This window comes from Falco rusticolus, chromosome 12 (genome assembly GCF_015220075.1).
Source record: "Falco rusticolus isolate bFalRus1 chromosome 12, bFalRus1.pri, whole genome shotgun sequence".
Classification (NCBI taxonomy): Eukaryota; Metazoa; Chordata; class Aves; order Falconiformes; family Falconidae; genus Falco; species Falco rusticolus.
Window position 1 is genome coordinate 31,163,008 of NC_051198.1, and position 21,758 is coordinate 31,184,765.

General features: G+C 37.4%; 1 protein-coding gene across 22 annotated transcripts in view; it reads right to left on the reverse strand.

Moving 5' to 3' along the window:
- The window catches only part of NRXN1 (neurexin 1), a 730,254-nt gene that overhangs the window by 426,549 nt on the left and 281,947 nt on the right, over positions 1-21,758 (reverse strand). For all 22 annotated transcript variants that reach the window (XM_037405538.1, XM_037405537.1, XM_037405535.1 and 19 more), the window contains one exon: positions 2,534-2,972. In XM_037405538.1, the coding sequence (XP_037261435.1) occupies positions 2,534-2,972 (439 nt within the window). The remainder of the gene's footprint in view (positions 1-2,533; positions 2,973-21,758) is intronic.

The window sequence follows — 21,758 nt, forward strand, 5'->3', positions numbered from 1 at the left end:
AAAAGGTTGCAAGACACCAAACTTCACTAAAAAGAAAAATAAATCCCAGGTTCTTTAAGCTACTTATTCATTAACAGGAGAATCTCTTCCTTTATACTTGATAGGTTAGAAGGTATTTTGTCAGCAGCAACAGCAAAACCTTTTTCTTTTCCTTTTCCACACCCCCCCCCACCCCCACCCCCCCCAATATATAGGGTATATTCATTCACTTATACAAAAAGTCTGAAGGTAAGCAAGTGAAAAGCAATCATATTCACATGATTTCCAGTACATTTGATATTTGGTTTTGGCTGAGGAAAATAAATGAAAAATCTTCCTAGAAAAGTGGATTTTTTTTATTCATGGAAAAAAGCATAATAGATGAACATACATAAGTCATGAAGAAATCTAAATATAACAAATTGATACTTCCCGTTCCAATCTGGAGAAAATAGAAACATACAGTTCATTAGGTATATTAATTGTTAGGTAGTCGTTTTACCTGGTTAAATCTGATGGTCTAAGATTATACTCAGCCAATATAATCATTAAGCAAAATAACAGCATTGCCACTGTTACTGGTCTTTCTCCTACTATAAAGTATTATTGTGTGTATTAAAATCACAGAGAATCTTTGATGTGTGGTTCATATTTCAGCTAGAAATTCAGTTTTTCAATCCAGGTGCCTACATATTTATTAACTCTTCCTGGTAATAGTTCAATGTTTTAATGCAAATAGGTGCTATGGTCAGTGTTCAAGAGTGACAAGGTAAATAAGGTTCACCTGTCTTGATCATAGGTAGGTTCATCAGCTGCATTAATATTTATTTTACATATATAATTGACTCTTTATACATCTACTTAAAAATAGTATGCAGTTCTGATTGCCAGATGTGCATTGCTTCCTAAAATTAGCCTACCTTCTTGCTGATGTCCATCGACAGTTATAAGAATTAAATAAACTATACCCTAAATTCTCTTAATGGCACTTGTGAGCTACAGTATTTGTGAAGTAATGAAAGTGCAGAATGTATCTTCAAATGTAAACATTTGCTATGCATTTATTTCTTTTCTTTATAGTAGTGTTGACTTTGGATGTAAGAATAAACTTTGCTTTCAGTGGAGTCCCACAGGCATGCTTACCACAGAAATTACTGCCTCGTATGAATCACTGAAACACCACTTAAGAAGGAAGCCTGAAATGAAGACAGATTGTAGTATAAATAATATAACTGCTGGATATTCAATCACAGCTGAGGATATTGAGAAGTTGTGTGTTTTGTTTGGGGTTGGTTTTTTGTTTTGCTTGTTTGGTCATTTTTAACCTCAAGAAATATAAATAAGCAACTGACATACTATAATCAGAAAATCAAACTCTCTACAATGAGAATTTGAAGCCACACAGCACAGGAATCAAATAATAATTTTTCATAATCCTAGGACAAAATGATCAACTGAATTTGGTCTGACTTTCAGCATGGATTTGACTGAAATCTTCAATTTAAACCTGCACCTAAGATTTGCATGATCTGAAATCTGATTTGTGGGTAGTAAGAAAGTCATAAAACAATAACTTTTTGAGAGTGAAGTTTCAGAAAGAAATTATAAACATGAGTGATGAAAAAGGAGTCAGAAGGGAGGAAGTGGAGAAAACTTCACAAAATCCAGAAAAGGAGGTGGTTTGGGTTTCCAACACTCCGTTTCAGAGTGTACATAAAATTCAGATCGGCTACTGATAATAATTGGATAATTCTTTGATGGACTGAATTACAGACTTAGTACACTTCCCTGCCCCCCTCCAAAATCCTGGCATGAACTACAAGAAAGAAACCACAGAACAGATTTGTCCTTCAACTAGTGGATATTGATTGTTTGCTGAAGTCAACATATATACTCAAGATCAGATGCAGCCGAAACACAAGGACAATTTTACTAGTTAAATGCATTTTATGCGATAACAGATTTCAGTAGCAGTAGGAAGAGATTATGGATTCTTTATTTCTACCCTTGTCAGTGAGATAATTTGTTGAGTAAACTACTACAGAACATGAATCATACTGACAGAATACGGCAAGTCACTTATATCCATTTCTGCTGATACATGTTGTTAGCCATTCATTAGCATATCATTTAATAATGCTGAGATCTGCTGACATGATTGGAAGGTCTGTGCTGTTTCCCTGGGCCAACTATTCCCTATGTTGGAGACTACTTTCAGTAATTCTTTTTTGCTTTATTTTTATTCCTGAAACTTGCCACTTCAGCTCTTTGGTGTAAGCAAGCACAGAGGGAGATTACAGTTTGTTTTTGAAGCACACAGCACACTTACTTGGAAGATTAAGTACCTGATTACCCAATAAATGTTACTGTAAGATTTTTTTACTCTGCAAACCATTGCATTCTGGTACCTGACAGCAATGACTTGTTTTATTTCCTCTATTTGTCAGATGAAGCACAGCTCTAATTGTGGCAACATAATATATACCCATTATTGTCTCAGATATAACATGAAAAAAACATACTGAATATTAAAAAAAAAAAAAAAGTGGCTTACCTGATCGTCCATCCCGTTGAAAATCCACGTGGTACCATTCACCGTCATTCACTTTCTTCTGCAAGGCTTTTATTTTTATAGTACCTGATCCCATGTCTAACAGCAGGTAGAGGTGGCCATCAAGCATCTCAATGGCAAAAAAGTCAACCTTCACCATTTGTGGGTGTTTGGCATCTTTTTGGTGCCTTGGTTTTCCATGACTGAAAAGAATCAGACCATTTGGCTCAGTTGTACGAAAGTCAAATGATATTGAGCCTGTTTTCTTGGCATTCCACTTTGGCAAAGAGATGAAAGACTCTGGTGTTTCAAATGTGATTGGATCTAAGGTTGCAACATTCTCACATTTAAATGCTACAACCCCATGAATCTTCATTTTAGGATCTCCTTGCTTGGCAAGTCGAGATAACTCCAACCTGACATCATTATTTTTATATACAACCTGCAAGCAAAGCAGAGAGGTTACTAAAAGGAACTTGACCATTTTAACCAAACAGATATAATCCTGAATAGGCATATTATTTAAAGGAAAATAATGATGGCATATGAATATGATAATTTACATACACACAAAATTAAATAGCTATTTTCATTGACTAACTATTTAATAATAGTTTTCATTAAACCAAACAAAGTTGCTCTAAAAATATCCCTAGAATTAATTCAAACAATCTGAAAAATCTGCACATAATTTATACTATCAGTTGCAAATTAGCTTGCATGGCCTTGATTGCTTAAAACCCCTCTTTGTACAGCCATTCTGCTACCTAGAAAGGTATTAGATTTCTTCTTCCCCTAAACCCCTTGTCACTGTCTTAACTCTTCTTTTCACGTACAGAAAATGTACCAAGGTCAGATCCTTCATGATTTCACATCTTTTCAGTTTGTCCTTGGAGCTGAAGAACAGCAGCATCCATGGTACTCATAAAGCTATAAAATAGGGAAAGTAGTATAATACAGATCAAAACAGGACAATCTTTGAGCCAGTCCAACGGGACAAAAAATAAAACTGCTTACATATTTTCCCCTGACTGAAGACTTTTCTCATAAAAATGAAAAACAATACTAGCTTAAAGAATATTTCCACAGAAAATATTCTTGTTTCAAATCACATATTTAATCTGTCCAGAGAAGCCTGTTGTAATATAACCATTTCCCAGGGTTCTAGTCTTTATTAGTATATCCTGAAATTGCTGCTATTTCTGTGCTGTCTAGGATACAAGGACTGCTTAAAAGAAGCTCTCCAGCAGCAAAGGTGTGCAACAAGGGTTTTGTCAATATTTTTAGTTATTCAGTAAATGAAACACTCAAGTTAAAATACCACTGAAGGGCTAAATATGAAAGCATGGTGACAGAAGCTAAAACCTTCTTCTCTGTTCCTAAGCTTAAGCCTCCATCAGAAAGCAATCCAGAGCAAAAGCAACAGCTCAGCAGATTAAAGCACTTTGTGCTGAGACTTCTTCATCTACAGATTCTATACCATTCAGGTGCAGATCATGTCTGACCCCTGATCCAGCGTTCCGAGTATACAATATAGTCTGAAGATGTTCTGGGGACCAGTCACTGGTTTAGACTTCACATCTCCATTAGAGGTTAGAAAGTGCTTAGTGCATAGCTTAGGGTAAAGCTCCCAGATTAATTTCCTCCGAAGCAGAGTTTGAACACAGACAAAACCCACTCTGCAGACTGAACTGACACACCGTAAGTAGAAGAGATGGGGGATGCACTGCGGAGCTGTGCTACTGTTAGAAATCAAAACACTGGCGTACGCACAACCTAAGATGGCATACCCCGCCAGTGATAGCTGCTATTAATAAACAGTGTTTAAAGATAACAGAACATTAAAGAGGTGATTGATAGATTGACTTTTTTTTACTGTAAGAACTGTGTTCCTTCTAATTATATCATTATCCACCTAGCACATTTCATCATAAGCTACGGCAGAATTATTCTACTTGTCCTGGTTTTGGCTGGGATAAGAGTTAATTTTCTTCCTGGTAGCTGGTACAGCACCTTGGATTTGCATTTAGTGTGAGAATAACGGTGATGACGTGCTGATGGTTTAGTTGTTGCTAAGTAGCACTTACCCTAAGTCAAGAACTTTCCAGTTCCCTGTGCTCTGCCCAGGGGCCGGTGCACAAGAAGCCGGCAGGGAGCAGAGCCAGGACAGCTGACCCGAGCTATCCATAGGGATGTTCCATACCATAGAGCGTCACGCTCAGTATGTAAACTGGGGGCAGTTGGTGGGAGGGGTCGATCGCTGCTCGGGGACGGGCTGGGCATCAGTCGGCAGGCGGTGAGCAACTGTGCTGTGCATCACTTGTTTCTCTTGGGTTTTATTCCTCTCTTCTTCCTTTTCATTACAATTACTATTAGATTTTTATTTCAGTTATTAAACTGTTCTTATCTCAAAAAAGGTAAACCCCATGAGCTGATTCTCCTCCCCATCCTACCAGGGGGGATGGGGGGACTGAGAGAGCAGCTGTGTAGTGCTTGTTGTAGTGCTTGTTGTAGCGCTGTGGCTAAACCCCAGTAGGCAACATCAAAACTTTATCCTAAAAGCTAATAAATAAGCCTATTTCTCTATTTTATTTCAGGGTTCAGTACAAATACTGCTGTTTCTACTGAAGCTGTATCTCCAAAGACAACAAATGAACTTCAGTGTGGATTCCTGACAGCAGGAATGATACTCCACAGAGAGGCAAAGGACATGTGTTTTTTGTTTTTATGATGTCTTTATGTGACATCATAATGTCACATAAGAAAAATCACATAAGAAAAATGATGTCTTTAAGTGAAGACATCAGAAGTGACTAGAATTGCACTAATGTGTAAACTTAGAGAATAACAGTCCATGTTTGCATTTATCCAATACCTCTGTAACACCTCAGAGACCACAGATAACGCAAAGGAATTCAGAAAAGTACTGGAGAATAAGCACACGCAAGTCATCTCCCATTGGATAAAAAATAACTCCTCATTTGAAGGTGTTATAGGGGCAGCCTTTCTAGAATAGACTGAAAACCATTAAACAGAGATTAGAGGATACGGTAAAAAGAAGGAACAAATGGGCTTTCATTAGAATTAAATCATGCTGTTGACAGTGAAAGTAATTAAGGCAACAAAGAACATGAGGAGAAAATATTCTTTAATTGCCTACTGAACAAAAGTAGGTACCAGGACAGTACAAATAAATGTACAAAGAGAATTTCTTGTTTATGGACAAATTCAAGTTGTCGGATATAATAAAATTAGTAGTTAATAGCTATGATAGAAGAACTGAGCAGACATAAAAGGAGAACTAAGCATTCCTTGTGGTCTAAAATATCTTTATAGGCTTTGAAGTAATTTGCCAACTCAGAAACAATAGTTTTTATTAAGTATGGTTCAAGGACCTGATGGACAAAGTTAAATCAGGAATACTGCCAATAGTTTTCTCAGAAACTCGTCAACAGCTCTAAGCAGCTTAATATATAACATGAGGGGAAAACTGCCAGAGTGCTTATTAGGAGCAGCAAATATTGGGAATTTTATGCCACTAATATTAAAACATCCTTGGAATCCCTAAATATTGAATGTGACAGTTTCTTACTTCTATATTCTGCAATTAAAGCTCTGTAGTTACTGAGATGTGAATGTTTGCATCTTAGTGCATTCATTGTGTGGAAACACAAAAAGGTTTACACATCTATGTTTTAGAGTGTTTATCTTTTAAGTTTTAGGATGTTTATATTTTAATCTTACAAAATCAAAAATTGGGAACTGAATTATCATAGATAATTAACATTAAACCAGAAACATATGAACTGTAACTGAAAACTGTAACTGAAAAGACCTGTGAACTATTAACTGAATGCAGCTAGCATTTGGAAGCCTGTGTCCTGGTGTTATGCTGAGATTCTTACCCCTCTACCCATCTCCCTGTCCATGAAGGATGTACTCAGCCATCAGTGAGGCACAGTAAAAAGGAGAAAAGCAGTAGTCAGTAAATTTCAGGAAAAGAGAAAGGAATAATTCTGGGACTAATATCTACTTTATAACTCATGGAGGTATATGCTTCAGAATCAATACCCTCTAGGGTACAAATAAATTCAATTTGTAAATTTACTTATTTATTATTTTCCAAAGAGTCTGCTTTTGTAATTATATTTTCCTTCTGGGTACATAAGAACAAACATGCTTTTAATAGATGGAAATAGCGGTGGATAATATAAGCCCTAAGACAGCCTACATATTGTTCTTTAACGTCAGCTCAACACATTCTCCCTCAGATAGAGACATGGAGCCACAATTAGTCAAGTGAAGGCAATTTGCAACAGAGAAGTATTTGAGTCACGTTCACCTTTACTCCTACACACCCTACCAGCAGCATCCTCGCTCCGCCCCGTGCTCTCCTAGCGCATCCATCGGGCTAGCCCTGGCTGCTCGCTCGCTCACCTCGGCAACAAAGGTCCCATTTTTCTACGCATGAACCTGCCAGCCCTTGGGGAATTTTATCACGCTATTAAGAGCACCTTGAATTTGTCTTCCATTCACTGTATTCTTTCATCTTATTAAGGAAAGGTCAAGACCTCAGTCTTGAAAATATCCAATTACCTCATTCTTGGAAACTGCAAAAGGTCACCTAAACTCCCAAGAAAAAAGGAGCAGTTAGCAATTCCCCACATAATTTGCAAGAGCTATCCAAAGCAAGGAATAGATTTGTTTTTCAGGAGAAAAAGGGCAGACCTACATATCATTTCACAATCAAGATGTGAGCTCCCTTTACTACCATCCAGGCCAACCACATGCTGAGTAACTTAAAATATCACAGTGCTGAGTTTTAACAAGTAAGTCCAGCTAAGAGACAGCAAATATTAACTTAAGCTCAACACTCTTTTTAACATGGTCTGCAGTCATCTTGGAGCACAAGCAAAATTAACTCATGCTTCCCAAAGATAGATCATGTACATAATTCATTGCAAGCCAGGGCCAGATGCAATGAACTGTAGAAATGTATTAAGAATTCACTACAGATTTTGCCAGTCATCATGGCAGGTGCATTCAACAACAAAAAAATATAGTAACACAGCCAATGAAAATATATTGATAAATCAGCAAGGTATACATGTATGAATAACTCAGAAAAAGTGAAGGAGAAGACAAGGAATTTACTGTTGATATTAAAAGGTATTTGCTAAATATACAGCATTTCAATCAGCACATTAAGAACTCAATATAATAAAACCATTAATATTAACAAATCCCTACCATTTCTTTCTACTGACACTATCCCACGACATTTAAAACCATGAATGATGTGAAAGAATACACATTTCAATACCATTTCCAATTAAAAGTGCAGCCTTGTCCACATTAATGATTTCTTTTTGTATTATATCAAATATGCATCAAATACAGTGAGCGAAGAAACAGCATTACACTTAAATATTTCAGAATTCTGACCAACTCTGCTAGCAGCAGCCTTTCAGTCCCTGTGATTAGGAGCCTTTAACTTATTATGAAGCATTTCTTTCAAATTACTTTACACTATTAAACCAAAATATGATCCTTAAGGAGCTATTAGCATTGCCTAATTTGGGGCACCTAGGTTTCCTTGAGAATCAGAAAGACCAGGAGTTCAGAGCACCTACAATATGATCTTGCTCTGAACTTGTCTAGTTACTCTACAGGGAGATGAGGAAAAAATACTTCTTGAAATGCAATTTGAGTGAATTAATTCAGCCCCTAAATCTGTCAAAAAAACATTATTTACATGAATCCTTATGTTACCATAAAGCAGTATTTTCATATTTTCATGAAACCTGGATCACTTAGTGTAAACAATGGCTGTTAATTCTGTAAAATGGAGACCAGGATCATTCAAAATGGCTCGGGTAGGTGCTGCTAACCTACAATTTTATGCTGCACAGTGAAGTCAGCGGGAGATAACTTATGGTGTCAGAGACTGTAGCAATGGGACTTACAGCAAGTGAAGCCTGAGGCAATTTTATCAGCCTACTTTAGCAGCCACTAGAATTTCCATGCTCATTGAGAATGACCTGGTGCACACACCATCACTTTACCCAGAAATCCAAATGCAAAAATAACCATTGAGAGTTATCATGGTGAGGTTTTTTTAGTGTTTGCTGAATGGTTTTGAATTAATCCATGAATGTCAGCTTCTCACAGGAGACTTGTCATTTTGCTAATACGCCTCAATTAATTTCCAAGCTCCAAAATGAATATATCAAGGAATGCAATAAACTACAGTTTATTTACAGAAAACTTAAGGGTCCCCAGATCAAATGTTTGCAATGGGGTGTATCTCTGAACACCACGTGAAAGCACACAGGATGAATGACAACAGTTATTCAAGCCTGTAGGATTACTCAACTTCATAAACAAGCTTTGTTTTCTGAACAAAGAAAAGAGATTAACAGGTATAATGAAAGCTCCAAGGAAACAATTTATTCATCCTCAATTGAAATGGTTTTAATTTTCCTGGGGTGGATACATGTACGCATGTGGTAGGTAGTGGTGGTAGTGTGGGACATTTAGAAAGGGGTTTGTTTTGAGCACCAAAACAGAAACCAAGTGTCTATAGAATCTTACTGAGTGGGAGGTAAGCCTCAGAGCAACAGGACAGGCTCCAGTGGTATAGATTTATAAACACCTGGAGGAAACAACGGCATTTTGCTGCATTATTTTAGATCCATTAATATGGTCTGAGAAACTGCTCTTCAAGTTGCAGCTCAAGAGACGCTCAACCTAATAAACTGGGGGGAACTACTGTGCCACAAATTCCATGGAATATACGGGAGTTTCACATTCTCCTGCCTCTTCTTCCTGTCCACTCTGAGCATCCAAAACCGTGGAGTGGGAACAGAGCACACTCAGTTCTCCATGCACTCTACTAAAACTGGGCTTGGCTCTTCTACGGTAATAGAAAAGGAAAGAAACCTGCAATAAAGCTACTGATTGTTCAAGTCTAAAGCAGCACTGAACACTGTTTAAGGCACCCAATAGGGGAAAAAAAGGAATATTTAATGATTTGAAACATGTAAAATGGTTTTATTAAGCCTGCCTTCTCTCAAGACAGTGCATTTTAAAAACGTGAAATGGACTTTTTCAAGACTAATATATAGTTCATATAGCATGATTTTATACTTTGTTCCACTGTTTATGGCTTTAGCTACAACTATTTTAAAATTAGACACACTTTCCATAGACGACTTTGTCCTACAAGGTAGAAAGAAAAGAATCATTAGAGTGATTCTTGCCACTAGAAGCCAGGACCCATGTTTAACCTGCATCTGAATGCCTCACAGGGAACTTAACTTCTTCTCACTTCTCCGAAAAACGGATGCACTGCTTCTTCACAGGGTAAAAACTTCCATGAAGGCTGCAGTTTGCACTACCAGCCTTGGCTCTAGTGGAGCTTCATCCAAAGCCAGTCATATTTACATCCACCCCACACCCCCCACCATTCCCTTTATAAGGATGATGGCTGCTACTGTGACAAAAGAGTATGATATTCTGACTTCCTAGTATGCAGCTACAGAGCACGTTGGCCATTCAAATAGAAAATTAAAATGCACCCGATCTGGTCAAAGGCTACACTCAATAAAAGCCAGGCTTCAACAATGCATGCCTCCAGGTAAACATAAAAGTGTAGCACGCTATGCCATGACAGTACACCCAGCTAGTGCTTTAATGCCCCACTGAATGGCTTAATAAGAGACAATACATTTGTGGTGTTTATTGTTTCTGTAACTAAGCAACATGAGCATTTTCTGCACTCATCTGTCTTAATATTTCAGGAACAGAGTATATTGCATATCAGGTATTTTTAAAACTTCCATTCACAGAAAACACATACCTAATGCACACACAAATATATGTTCTATTTAAATTGCTTATTATCATATCTCTGCAAATTCTAGGAATGGAAATGGGTACAAAAAAAGGTTAAAAATTAGCACAATTATATGGAATTCCACTATGAACTCAATAGCACATCTGATGGTCCACTGTAGAGTATCTGAAAACCAGCTGTTTCCTACCCCCAAACAGCAATGTTAAAAGAATGCAAAAGAATGGAACAAAAAAAAAGCTCACAATCTGGTACAGGGAAGATACCTTAATTACTCTGAGGCAATAAAAAATTGGTAATGGTTACATATGGTTATAGAAACTAATCCAGTATTTATAGAATTAGAGTAAAAGTAATAGGTATGTGGTGAATGTTACAGGGCACTGTTCTGAGAAATTTTTTACCTGCTTTTCTATAGATTCCCTGTGCAGTAGTGGGAAAGTCACCTCAGTTTCATGCATCAGTCACCTATTTGCAGAATGAATACAGCGGTGATGGGTGACTTTCTAGACTAACTGGTCTCTTCTGCTAGTTTGAAATGCTGATCTCAGAACTGTTTGTTTCTTTTCTCTCCTGCTTTGACTGCCTGAATAGAGACATCTAAAGAGGATGCCAGAGAACATATTTTTAAAATTAACATTTTTTCCTAACAAAATAGATAATGGGATTGTTGTGTTTTTCACCCTGCTGTGGACACCAGTCTTTTGAAGATCTTTTTTCCCCCCCTTCAATAGAGTATTTTGTTATTCTTTGTGTGTCCTGCTGTCAGCTTCCAGATGCTAAATGTTTCCAACTGTTGTTGCTATGTTTTCTGTTTTTAAGAAACTGGTTCTTTTTTCTTTTTTTTCTTTTTCTTTTTTTTTGGGTGGGTGGGGGTGGGGGGAGGGGTGGGATTTTTCTTTTATTTTGTTTTTAACTTCCCATGGCAAAGACTCATAGAAATTTCTTGGCAACGCCTAAATTGCAGAATTTAGGAACAAGTCGGTTCCACAGAAGCTCAGTTGGCTCCCAAGTAGGAATAAAGCCTTTACATAGATGTAAGTCATGAAATAAACCCAAGAGAAACAAGAATCACCAAAAGGAAAACAAAATGTATTATCTGAAGCAAAAGCAGCTTTGCATTAATACATTTTATAATGTCTAAGGAAGAAAACAAATTATATTTCCCAATGACTGTTTGGGAAAAGAAAGGGCTACAGAAGACTCAATTGTTGTGCTGGATTTCAGCATTTTCCTCCCCTTTCTTTCACAGTGCGGCAAGAGTTACCAACGACTAATTCTGCTGAAGAGTCAGAAATATGCTATTTTCCCTCTTTTCCCACTAACCATTCCCACTCAAGAGCAAGCACAAGAACCGTCCAGGGACTGCAAGAAAGAGGCATTGTAAACCAGAACACAGGGATCACCACTGCAGGGTTCAAGCCTTATTTCTTTAGCGTAACTTTCATTATATGCTAGATTTTCCCAGTCTTTACCCCTTAAAGCTCTAAATTCAAGGTCATAAAATACAGAAACAAGTTATGGGAAAAGGCAAAAATAAACTAAAAAATGAATGTTCTATGAACATCTCAGCTCAAGCGCATCTGAAAACAACGTGACAGATGGACTTAAAACCTGAGCTACCTTTTATTAGGTATGGGGGGGAAATGAAAGTGGTCACAAAAAAAGCAAAATAAGTAACCTCAAATTAAAGAGAAATGCTAAACCAGACCCAGCACAGAATCCAAGTTGGGGGGTGGGGGGGTGGGGGTGGGTATCAGTGATCTGAAGACAAATGAAGAAAAGCTTGATAAAAACCTGCAATCAATTACCAATATACAAAACCCTGAATGTGCAAATATTTGAATTAATATTTTTTTCCATATTAAAAAAGTTTGAAAACATATGCAAAATCAACCACAGTCTCCAATTAAATGCAGCACATGAATTCTGCATATCCTTTGCTGAAATTAGAGATTTATTCTACCTCTCACTAACTCTCCTTCCTTCTGCCTCTCCCATCGGTGTATTACTAGCTGCCAACTTATAGAGCTTCACCTTATCACTTGTTCGGAATTGTAGATGCCCAGCTCGGTTTTTCTCCCCTTTCTCTCTCACTTGTGTAGGTAACTCTTGCATCTAGCTGAGTAGCTAGCTCTTGGCTGTGCGAGTTTCTGGCTGCTTTCTGGTTTGGACTCCTCTGCTTGGTTTCCTGATTCCTGGTTTGAAAGAACCCTCTGTCCCACCCAGAGGAAAATAGCCCTCTAATCCTAGGCTGAAATGCTGCGGCTATTTAGGAACTTACCGAAAGCCTCCATCTAGATAGCATCCTTCCCTTCCATCTCTGTTCACTGGCTACCTGTTCAGTGAAGGTGGCTACTTGCTGACCAGCTGCAGAAACTGTACTTCTCCCATGCTGGGAGCTAGCACAGTACCATGCCGGGTCAGCAGATCTCCAATTTCGGGTTTTGATACTGATATAGCGAAAGTTCATGCAGTTGTTGGCTAAATTCCACCCTACTATGATAGGTAAATACTTTAAAAAGATAAAAAAAAAAAATAATCCAATTCCCATCCAGGAGCTACACTGCTCACTTTTCTTTCACTTGTGGAGTGACTGACACATTCTTGGGAAGACATCCAGGGAAATTCTTCCCTACCTTCACCTGCTATTTCTTATAAGTCCTTATAACCCTTGTAACATATCCTTTCTGCTTTCCCATACTGCAACTTCGGTAACTTTTCATTATTTTGAAATAATCTTTGCCTTCTCAGATGCCCGAGATACGACAATTGCAAACTAAGTTTTCTGTAGTACTTTTGGATGCAAAGTTGTTGCTGTAATTTCAATACAAGGAACATGATACCAAGCTGCCACATGTTTTTCCCAGGCAGCTTTTGCTTCACCATTTTTCAACGATACAGAGGTACACCTCGAGGCTGCTCGGCAACATGTTCCTCCGGACTTCATTGCGGGTCACCTTCCTTTTCTGAATGACCTGTTTCCTGAAATGACAGACTAAACACAGAGAGAAGGGAGAGGAAAAGTGAGGCTCTTCCACCTCGAACACTACTCTGTATGATGCACAACACGTATGGCTAAAGCAATTTATAAATTGTCAAAAAGAGGGTGAATTTAAGTCATGGGATATTTCTAAGGCATCTCTTTTATATTTAAGTTTTCTTTAACCACAGCCTACCTACTGGCCATCTTTATGTTAAGGTTAAAGCTGTCCTCCAAAATAAGCCTGCTGAACTACTCCAAATCAATTATCGTCACCATAAAGACAAGGAATGGGGATGGATTATTTGGTTTTCAAGATGTGACATCTCATGGTAGTGAGAGAACAAAGCAGGGCGTGCGTACTATAGTACGGTGTTTAAAGGGTCTGATTCCATCCAGGACCTCCAAGCCTGAGACTTTGATGTCAGCTTAGTGCAAAAGGAATGTCAGATAATAAAATCCCCTTTTGGTTCTATACTGAGAAACAGGTCCTCAGCCTCAAGCAAAATCAATTATTTTGACAGATAATCAGTAAAAACATATAATACTACAACAAATTTTGTCTAATAATGTTGAAGAGCAGCAGCTTGCCATATAAAATGAACTATCAATGAGTACCTTTACACAGGTTATTACTGGTTATTTAAATGTGTACTGTTCTGCAAGTAATATGTATTTGCTAAAATATTTTTGCTTACATAAGTGTGTCTGCCGCAATAAAGACACCACAGAATGTTTATTTGGAAAATAGTTATGAAGAGCACGAATTCTTAGTAAAGGTTAGACAGTGCAATTATGCATTTCTCACTTCCCCGTGTCATTGCATACATCAATGGAATGTCTCAACAATGTTCTGACATTTGTTTTCACCTTTAATTTTTTTTTTTCCATTTCAAATAAACACTTCAACTTGAAGCTACCTTTTATATCAAGCATTATTTTGAAATATTGCTTCAGAAATGTGGGGGGAAATAGGTTTTTCCTTGGGCAAAACTGTCAGGCAAAAATTATTTTCTGACTTTTTTTGCTAAAATACTTTATTGAGACTACATATAAGATATGCACTGAATTATGCATAAATCAAAAAATCATAAAGGGTATACATGAAACAAAAAGAATCTAGGCAGCCACATCTATCCTACTAACTATTGCTTGCGTTCATTTCTGTATAACTCCATTTGAAAAATCGATAGAAGGCTTTGCAAAGAGTTATAGCATACATTTTCTTTTGAAAAGTTTGCCAAAACTATTTTCAAGATTCTGCTCTCTGTATCAGGGCCTTAGTCCCACTGAAGCCACTAGTAACTATTAAAGGCTGTGAGAAATCCTACTGTATAAAGACTGATTCAGAATTAAGTATCAAGATGTTGATGATGTCTAATTAAAACTTTAATTAATTAGACGTTAACAGATAAAGTAAAACTCACTGTGGTATGAGCCTCTGTAGCCCACAGAGAAGAAAAACATTTGCCTTTCTGCAGGGAATTAATTCAGAATAGTCTTATCCTAACTAAAAACTATATTTGAAAACAATATTTAGCAGAAAAAATACTGTGAAAAAAATATTTATAGAAGTCTTTACGTATACCAATAAATAATACCAGGGCATGAGGCTAAATCCCACTGTGTGTACCCACGCGGTGTCAGCAGAAGACGAGGGAGCACAGCCCCCTCTGGCTGGACCAGTATCAGACCAAGGCACAATCCAGCCTCTGGAGCCACTGGGCTTTCAAACAGGTGGCTCGTGAAGATGAAAGATACCAAGAGGCTCACAGGAGGCACACTGCTTCCAGAAATTGTACGTGGGTAATTTGCTCTTGCAAAACCTGACCTGCTCATGCTATTTCTATTTACATCCACCTCCTTTCTCTAAAGGGTTCTTTCTGTGTTACCAGGTAGGTGTCCAGCACTGATAAATGAGGGAAGCGGCTGCATTACGAACTATGAAACACCTAACCCCCAACAACTCCTGAACGTTTCGGCTTAAAAAGGAAACATTTCAAAGCACAAACTCTTGGGGTTTTGTGCCACTTTGTTTTTAGAATGTTTCAGGGCTGTTACCTGTATATACAAGTGACAAATTTAGTCGTCAAGAAAAAAAAAAAAAAAAAATGGGGAGACTGTTCAAAGAGGATATATTCACAATGCAGAAATGTCTGTGCAAGACCCTGACCCAATGCTCAAGAATCCTTTAGAAAATACATCCCTCTGGCTAGAATCCAGCCAAATTTTTATAAAAAAAAGCTAACGGCTGAAAAGATGCTTACAACAATACTATGTATTTTTTTTAATTCTCAGGAAAAAAAAATAAAAGTAATTCTGGATTAATCAGCTTAAAACTGTTTCCATATTGAACTATAAGAAAACTGTTTGAAAAGCTGTTCCCTTTCTTTACAGTGAGTTGTTTAATTTGATTCAAACAGTGCAAGAATATTTCAAAATAAACCAGTACAAATTAAGATGACGAGGGTTCTAAATTGAAAATCTTAAAATGTCTTTTGCTCCTGAAGTTCCTTTTGACACAAACAACGTATCTGACCTCAGAAAAAGTAAAAATTATAACCAGTTACCTACTGAAGGATATTTTTCACATTCCTCCAGCTCCCAGCACGGTTCCCTAGCCAGGTATGGCAACATGTTCTCAAAAGACACGCTTGGAAACAAATTCTTAGCCACCCTGGATATTAATAATCACCGATTCAACAGATACAGTGGTCTCGTGGTGTGATTTTTGCTGTAAGTCAAGTTATTTCTAGGTCTGTCTCACAGGAATGATGAACTTGACAACTTTTCTGCTTCCTAACAACTTCCTTTAAGCTTATAAGAAAAGGGAGGATGGCATGCTGGTTAACGTGATCTAAGCTTGGGATAGCTGTTCTTTACCATCACTTAGCTAAAGTTTGCCATTTACTTCATAGCTAAATAAAAGATTACAAACCACTTTTTTTTTTCAACTGTATAACTGGCATCACGAACTACACTATAGGTTACTACCACTAAACTGGGACTAATTTACAAAACTTTTTAATGTACTAAGTATTCTTCTTTTATTTTCATCATGGAAAAGAGACCAAAAATGTGCTCCTTCTCATCTCTGCCATAGGTTTTTAGCTGAAGCAATACTGATCAGATGTTTTCTTGCCAGTTTTAGTATATTAGCAGTTGAATTCTTCAAATTATTAAGAACGGAACCCCTAAGCACAGATACAACAGAAGTATTTCTACAAACCTTTAAGGTGCCAGATGTGCCAATCATTTTGTTTGCATCTTCACAGGTGAGCCAAAATACTTGGGCTTTTACCCATGCAAGTAACCTCACTGAATTTTCTTTCCTGTATAGCTCTTTGCACTCTTCATAGGCATAGTCTTACTATTTGAAAATTTGAAGATACTTGAGCTGTACATGTAGCCAAAAAAAAAAAAACCCCAAATTTGTACAGGCCACAATTCTTGCAACCAATAAAGAGAGATCTCAGCTGATATCAACGTCAGCATTTCTGTTAAACTGGATACATATCTAGAGCTGCAAATACCTGAAAAACTGACTATGGAATTTTGGATGAAAGAGTTTGCCCATTTCAGCATCGCAGAACACTAGGGTGTCTGTATAACTGACTTAGCAATTTTTTGTTTTCTTTTAACATCCACTTTGATAATTTCCCAGTGTGTTAAATGTATACTGAACAATTTTTATGAAAAACTGGGGAAAATACCAATCTAACATGCACCTAAACATATCGAAACAATTGTGAAAAAGTCAAAGAATAGTTGCATTTTTAGTTTGAGAATTAGGTGACACCAGGATTGGCTCAATAAGGACATACAGATTTTTATACTTCTGGAATTCATCTTTGATAAAATGTTTTAAAGCATATATTTAATCATTACCACCTGAAAAGTAAAGAAGTAATTCTTCTCTTATTATTCCTTTCAAGTTGTCTAGTCAAAACTTAGAAAACATACACTATCTAGATGGTAAAGCAGCATCTCAGTCCTTAGTAGCTCTTGGGCTTATGATATTGCCTGGAATAAGTCTTGGAAAGAGAAAAGTTGTTTATTTTGGTTTGGTTGATTGGGGTTTTTTTCCTTACACAACTGTATTAAAGATATAGCATTAACACTGTATTTTAAATAACTGGATGTTACAATTCTTGTCTTAAAAGCTGTCTAAATTAAGAAAAAGTTGTAGAATGCCATTTCCTAATTAAATATTCTGTTTCAATGTTATGTCCTTAAAATCTAATATTAGAACGTACTCCTTTCTTAAAGAAATAAGTGCTGCTCAATGTTCTTTGTGGTTTTTTTGGGGGGGAGGGAACAAATACCCCTCAAATTCTCAGTTTTCATTCCTCCTTTTTCTTTTTTGAACTAACAATTACATGCAGGGGATGTGGGAATTCAACTTTAAAATACAATCCTGCAAGCGACTCAGCATTATGTTCTTCCCAAAACATTAAGCAGAAAAAAAAGTCCATTTACTTTCACTGTTAGAATTCTGAGAAAAGAAAGAAATTACAGCTGCTAGGACAAATTACCTGTAGCAATAATCACAATTATATTTAACCTCTTTTTCTACTGAACAAATGAAACCAGCAGATTTCAGCTGTTTTAAACTGAATCAGCTGCTCTGGATCAGATTAGATCGGGGAAAAAGGTAGGATAGCACGACGACTCTAGTAGTTGAATAGCATGTGCACGCAAACACAGAAGTAATTTTATTCCTGTGAGCCATCTCCCATCTTGGAAGGTTTTTATTTGTTTTTATAATAGTAATCAATATCAGAATAAAGGATTCACTTGAACACATACCTTAACTCTTCAGGGACAAAGTATATGCTGGTTTACAGGTTTTCAAAGATTGTCTAAATAAAGGTAATAAAAGTTTTATCATAATGGTTATGTCAAAAAGATTTCAAGTACTGAAGTGGAAATAGGCTATAACGTCAGGGAAAATCTGACTTCCTACCCCATACACTGACAAGAGCACTGTTCAAACACACAACTTTGGTATAAGCTTAAACACAAAGTTTACAACCAGCATCATTCAGGGCTATTTTGCAGAAATGAAAAGTTTTCTCATCAGCTCAGTGAAGTTGATTGTGTGTCCCTAAAAGCAGAGTCTCAACTGAAAAATCACAGAACAGATCAGCTAACTCCTGGAGTTTTTACAGGAACTAAAGTATCATACTACCAGGTATTTGTAAGCAAAGGTTGTAAGGCTGGAGCTGACATCTAGGTGTTCATAGTGGCCAATTTTACCAAACAGTTTTGGACTCTGACAATGCATTCAATAGTCCAAATACTTACTACAGTCTTGTATTAAGTGATCTTAAAGGTATTAATGTTTCCAGTAAGGAAAAGAGAATCTCGACTAAAGAAACAGAGAATACAGGCAGCAAACACCTAAATGAACGTTGCTCTCAAACAAGGTTTGAAGCCTTATAATGTCCAGAATAATGACATTTTAATAATTTCTGTCCTATAATTCTGAAGCAGCAAGTCTCATCAGCATCTTCCTACTGGGTTCTGGGTACTTTTGTTAGTTTATTGGCTTGAATTATTCTCTTGAAGTTCAATCTGCATTTTACCTTTTTTTAACTTGCCTTTTCTCATACAGGGAAAAATATTTAATTTTTTTCCGAATACAGTCATTGACAAAAAAATAGAGACTTATTTTCTTTTCAAACATTTTCTTGGAACAGTTTTCCTGTATCTTGCATATTTCCATTTTAATCCTGATGTTGCTGAGTTGTGCTGAATATTTAATTTATGCTAACCTGTCACTTTTTCCCCCAATCTATACAGGCATGAATATTTATGAATGCAGCAGTGGCTGACCTGTGCCTTGTATCAGCTGAAAAACATGCACCCTGGGCACATGGGATGAGAAGGGAGGAAGACTGGAACTTGTTTTTCCATCTTTTGAACACAAGAAAGCACCACCCGTAAGAACTGCCTCAATGAAAAGGCACATGCTGTTCCTTATGGTAATTAGTTTAAACATCCCATTCAGAGGCTCAAGAAACTCGCCGTCTTTACCAAGCTCTGGCACAGTAAAAAGAAGGGGAGGCAGGAGGGGAGACGGGGGAAGGATGTGGAAATAGGCACACAATGAATGATCAGTGGTGTTTCTCTAGTCCACATCAAGGAACCTAAGCATCTCCATGAGCACTTTTAGTTACTTCCCCTTAGGTATTCTTACAGTGGAAAGGAGCAGCATGTAACAGACAACTCAATAGACATCGCTTCCAGCCTCTACAGCAGGATACCTACATCAGAAATCCGTGACCACCAAGGGCTATTCAGGATGAAATCGGTGTCCTTCCTGCTGGTATTTCAAAGGGTGTATGTTCAGAACATCCTCCGCGCTGGAGAGGAAAGAATTCCTGAAAAACTCCACAGCCCCTATCTGTTGGTTCCAGATTGTACCTCCGCAAAGCATATACAAGTCCTTGAAGAAATCTGTTTAGCATCGGGGAAAGTGCTTTTTCCTGAAGGTCATGGCCTTTAAGGAAGTATGGACCTTCTGTGACCAGTTCATTTGGATCATTTTTTAAGTCACTGTTATATGTAAACACCTGTAACTCTTATAATGCAGGAAGAAACAGATTAGGAATAAAGGATGAAATCCAGGTGACAGTGAGTCACAGAGTCTGTAAACTTCCAAAATTCCTTGCTCAAACACTTCCCTTGCCAGAATACAAACATCCTACATCCTTCACACTCCCCTGTTTCCTCCTCTTCTTGAAAACAGTCTATTTCCCAAAGTGTAATTAATAATTTATATAAACTACTGTTATGGAGTATGGATTTACTAGGTTTGTGATGAACACAAACTCACTATGACCCATTAAGTAGGATGGGTCAGAAAAGTTACAGAACTTCTTCAACAAGCAAAAATTTGTAATTTTTCACATCTCTGATTCACAGAAATGACTTGTAGAAAATCTGCTAAGTCCTCTAGCTCAGCTTTCCAAGAACAGCAGGTTTCCCCCTAGAGTAGCTTTTGCTGCTTTACTCACCCTGCTCCGCAGCCCCTCGGTGAAGGCTGAGGCAGGACTTCCACCACACCTTCGGGAAGGTTCTCCCCTGCATAACCTGTTCTCACTGATAATCATTCTTCCCTAATACTCAGCCAATCTGAATTTTCATTTGAGTAATCCCACAGCATTACTGCCCTGGTGCTTTTCTGCTTTAGCATTTATACTCTTCAAATATTTATAGTTATTGTTAAAGGAAAAAGACCAGACATTTTCCCTCAGCATATCAGGTTCTGTGCCTGAATGCTGTCGGTCTCCCTTGGAGTGCTGTATTTTTTTGCACGTTCCAAATAACTGTCAGAAAAATTAATATTTGTTGTTGCTAAAAAAATAGTCCATAAAAAAAAAAGACTCCTTTCCTCCTCAAACACTTTACTATGAACATCACCACTGCCTTTTTTAGTATTATTATTTTTTTTTTTTAATCTGCTGTTGTATTGTCAAAAAAAGGTTTTACAGCACTGAGGTTTTCCAATTAAGGAAAGCAAACAATTACCAGCTAGATATTTTACAGGGGAAAATAACTTCCATATATAATCATTTTCAATACCTGGTTCTAACCGCAAATGATTATTGACCAACACAGTGTATTAATAAAATGTGATGTATAATGAAAATGTATTGGAGATCAGGTATGCTTTGATGATCTTTTTCTTCTGATTTCAAATACTTAACAGATGCCTTAAAAAGGAAAATAATCTCTCTTTCCCTCTCTCTCTTCATTATTGCCTCAACTTCACCGGAGGCCCAAACTCAGAAAAAATTATCCTCCTTCTTTCACACTTAAGAGAACATCGTCTATCTATCATGATACGGTTACTTCACAGCACCAATTAAGCTCCTTTATGATAAGCTACACTTTCTCCTCTCCCAGACTTTCTATAATTTAATTTTGATAGAATCATAGAACAATTCAGGTTGGAAGCAACCTCAGAAGATGATCTGGTCTAACCTTTCATGGGAAAGGGAGCCTAGGTGAGGTCATCTAGCACCCTTCCTAATCACATCTTGAAAACTTCCAGCAAAGCGGACTCCACCACATCCCTGGGGAGGTTCTTCCAGTGATAGATTTTTCTCATTGTAAAAAATTTATTCCTTGTATCAAAATAAAACCTCTCCTGGTACAACTTGCACCCACTGCTTTTTGTCTTCTCCTTCTGTTGTTCCTTCTGAAGAAAGAGCCTCCATCATCTTTGTAGCCACATTTTAAGTCCTGGAATACTGTGATGAGGTCCCCCCTGAACTGTCTCTTCTCCAGGGAGAAAAGACCTTGCATCCTTCAGTTTTTCCTTGTAGATCAAATCCTCCATCTCTTTTGAACATCTTCATGGCCCTCCTTTGGACCATTTC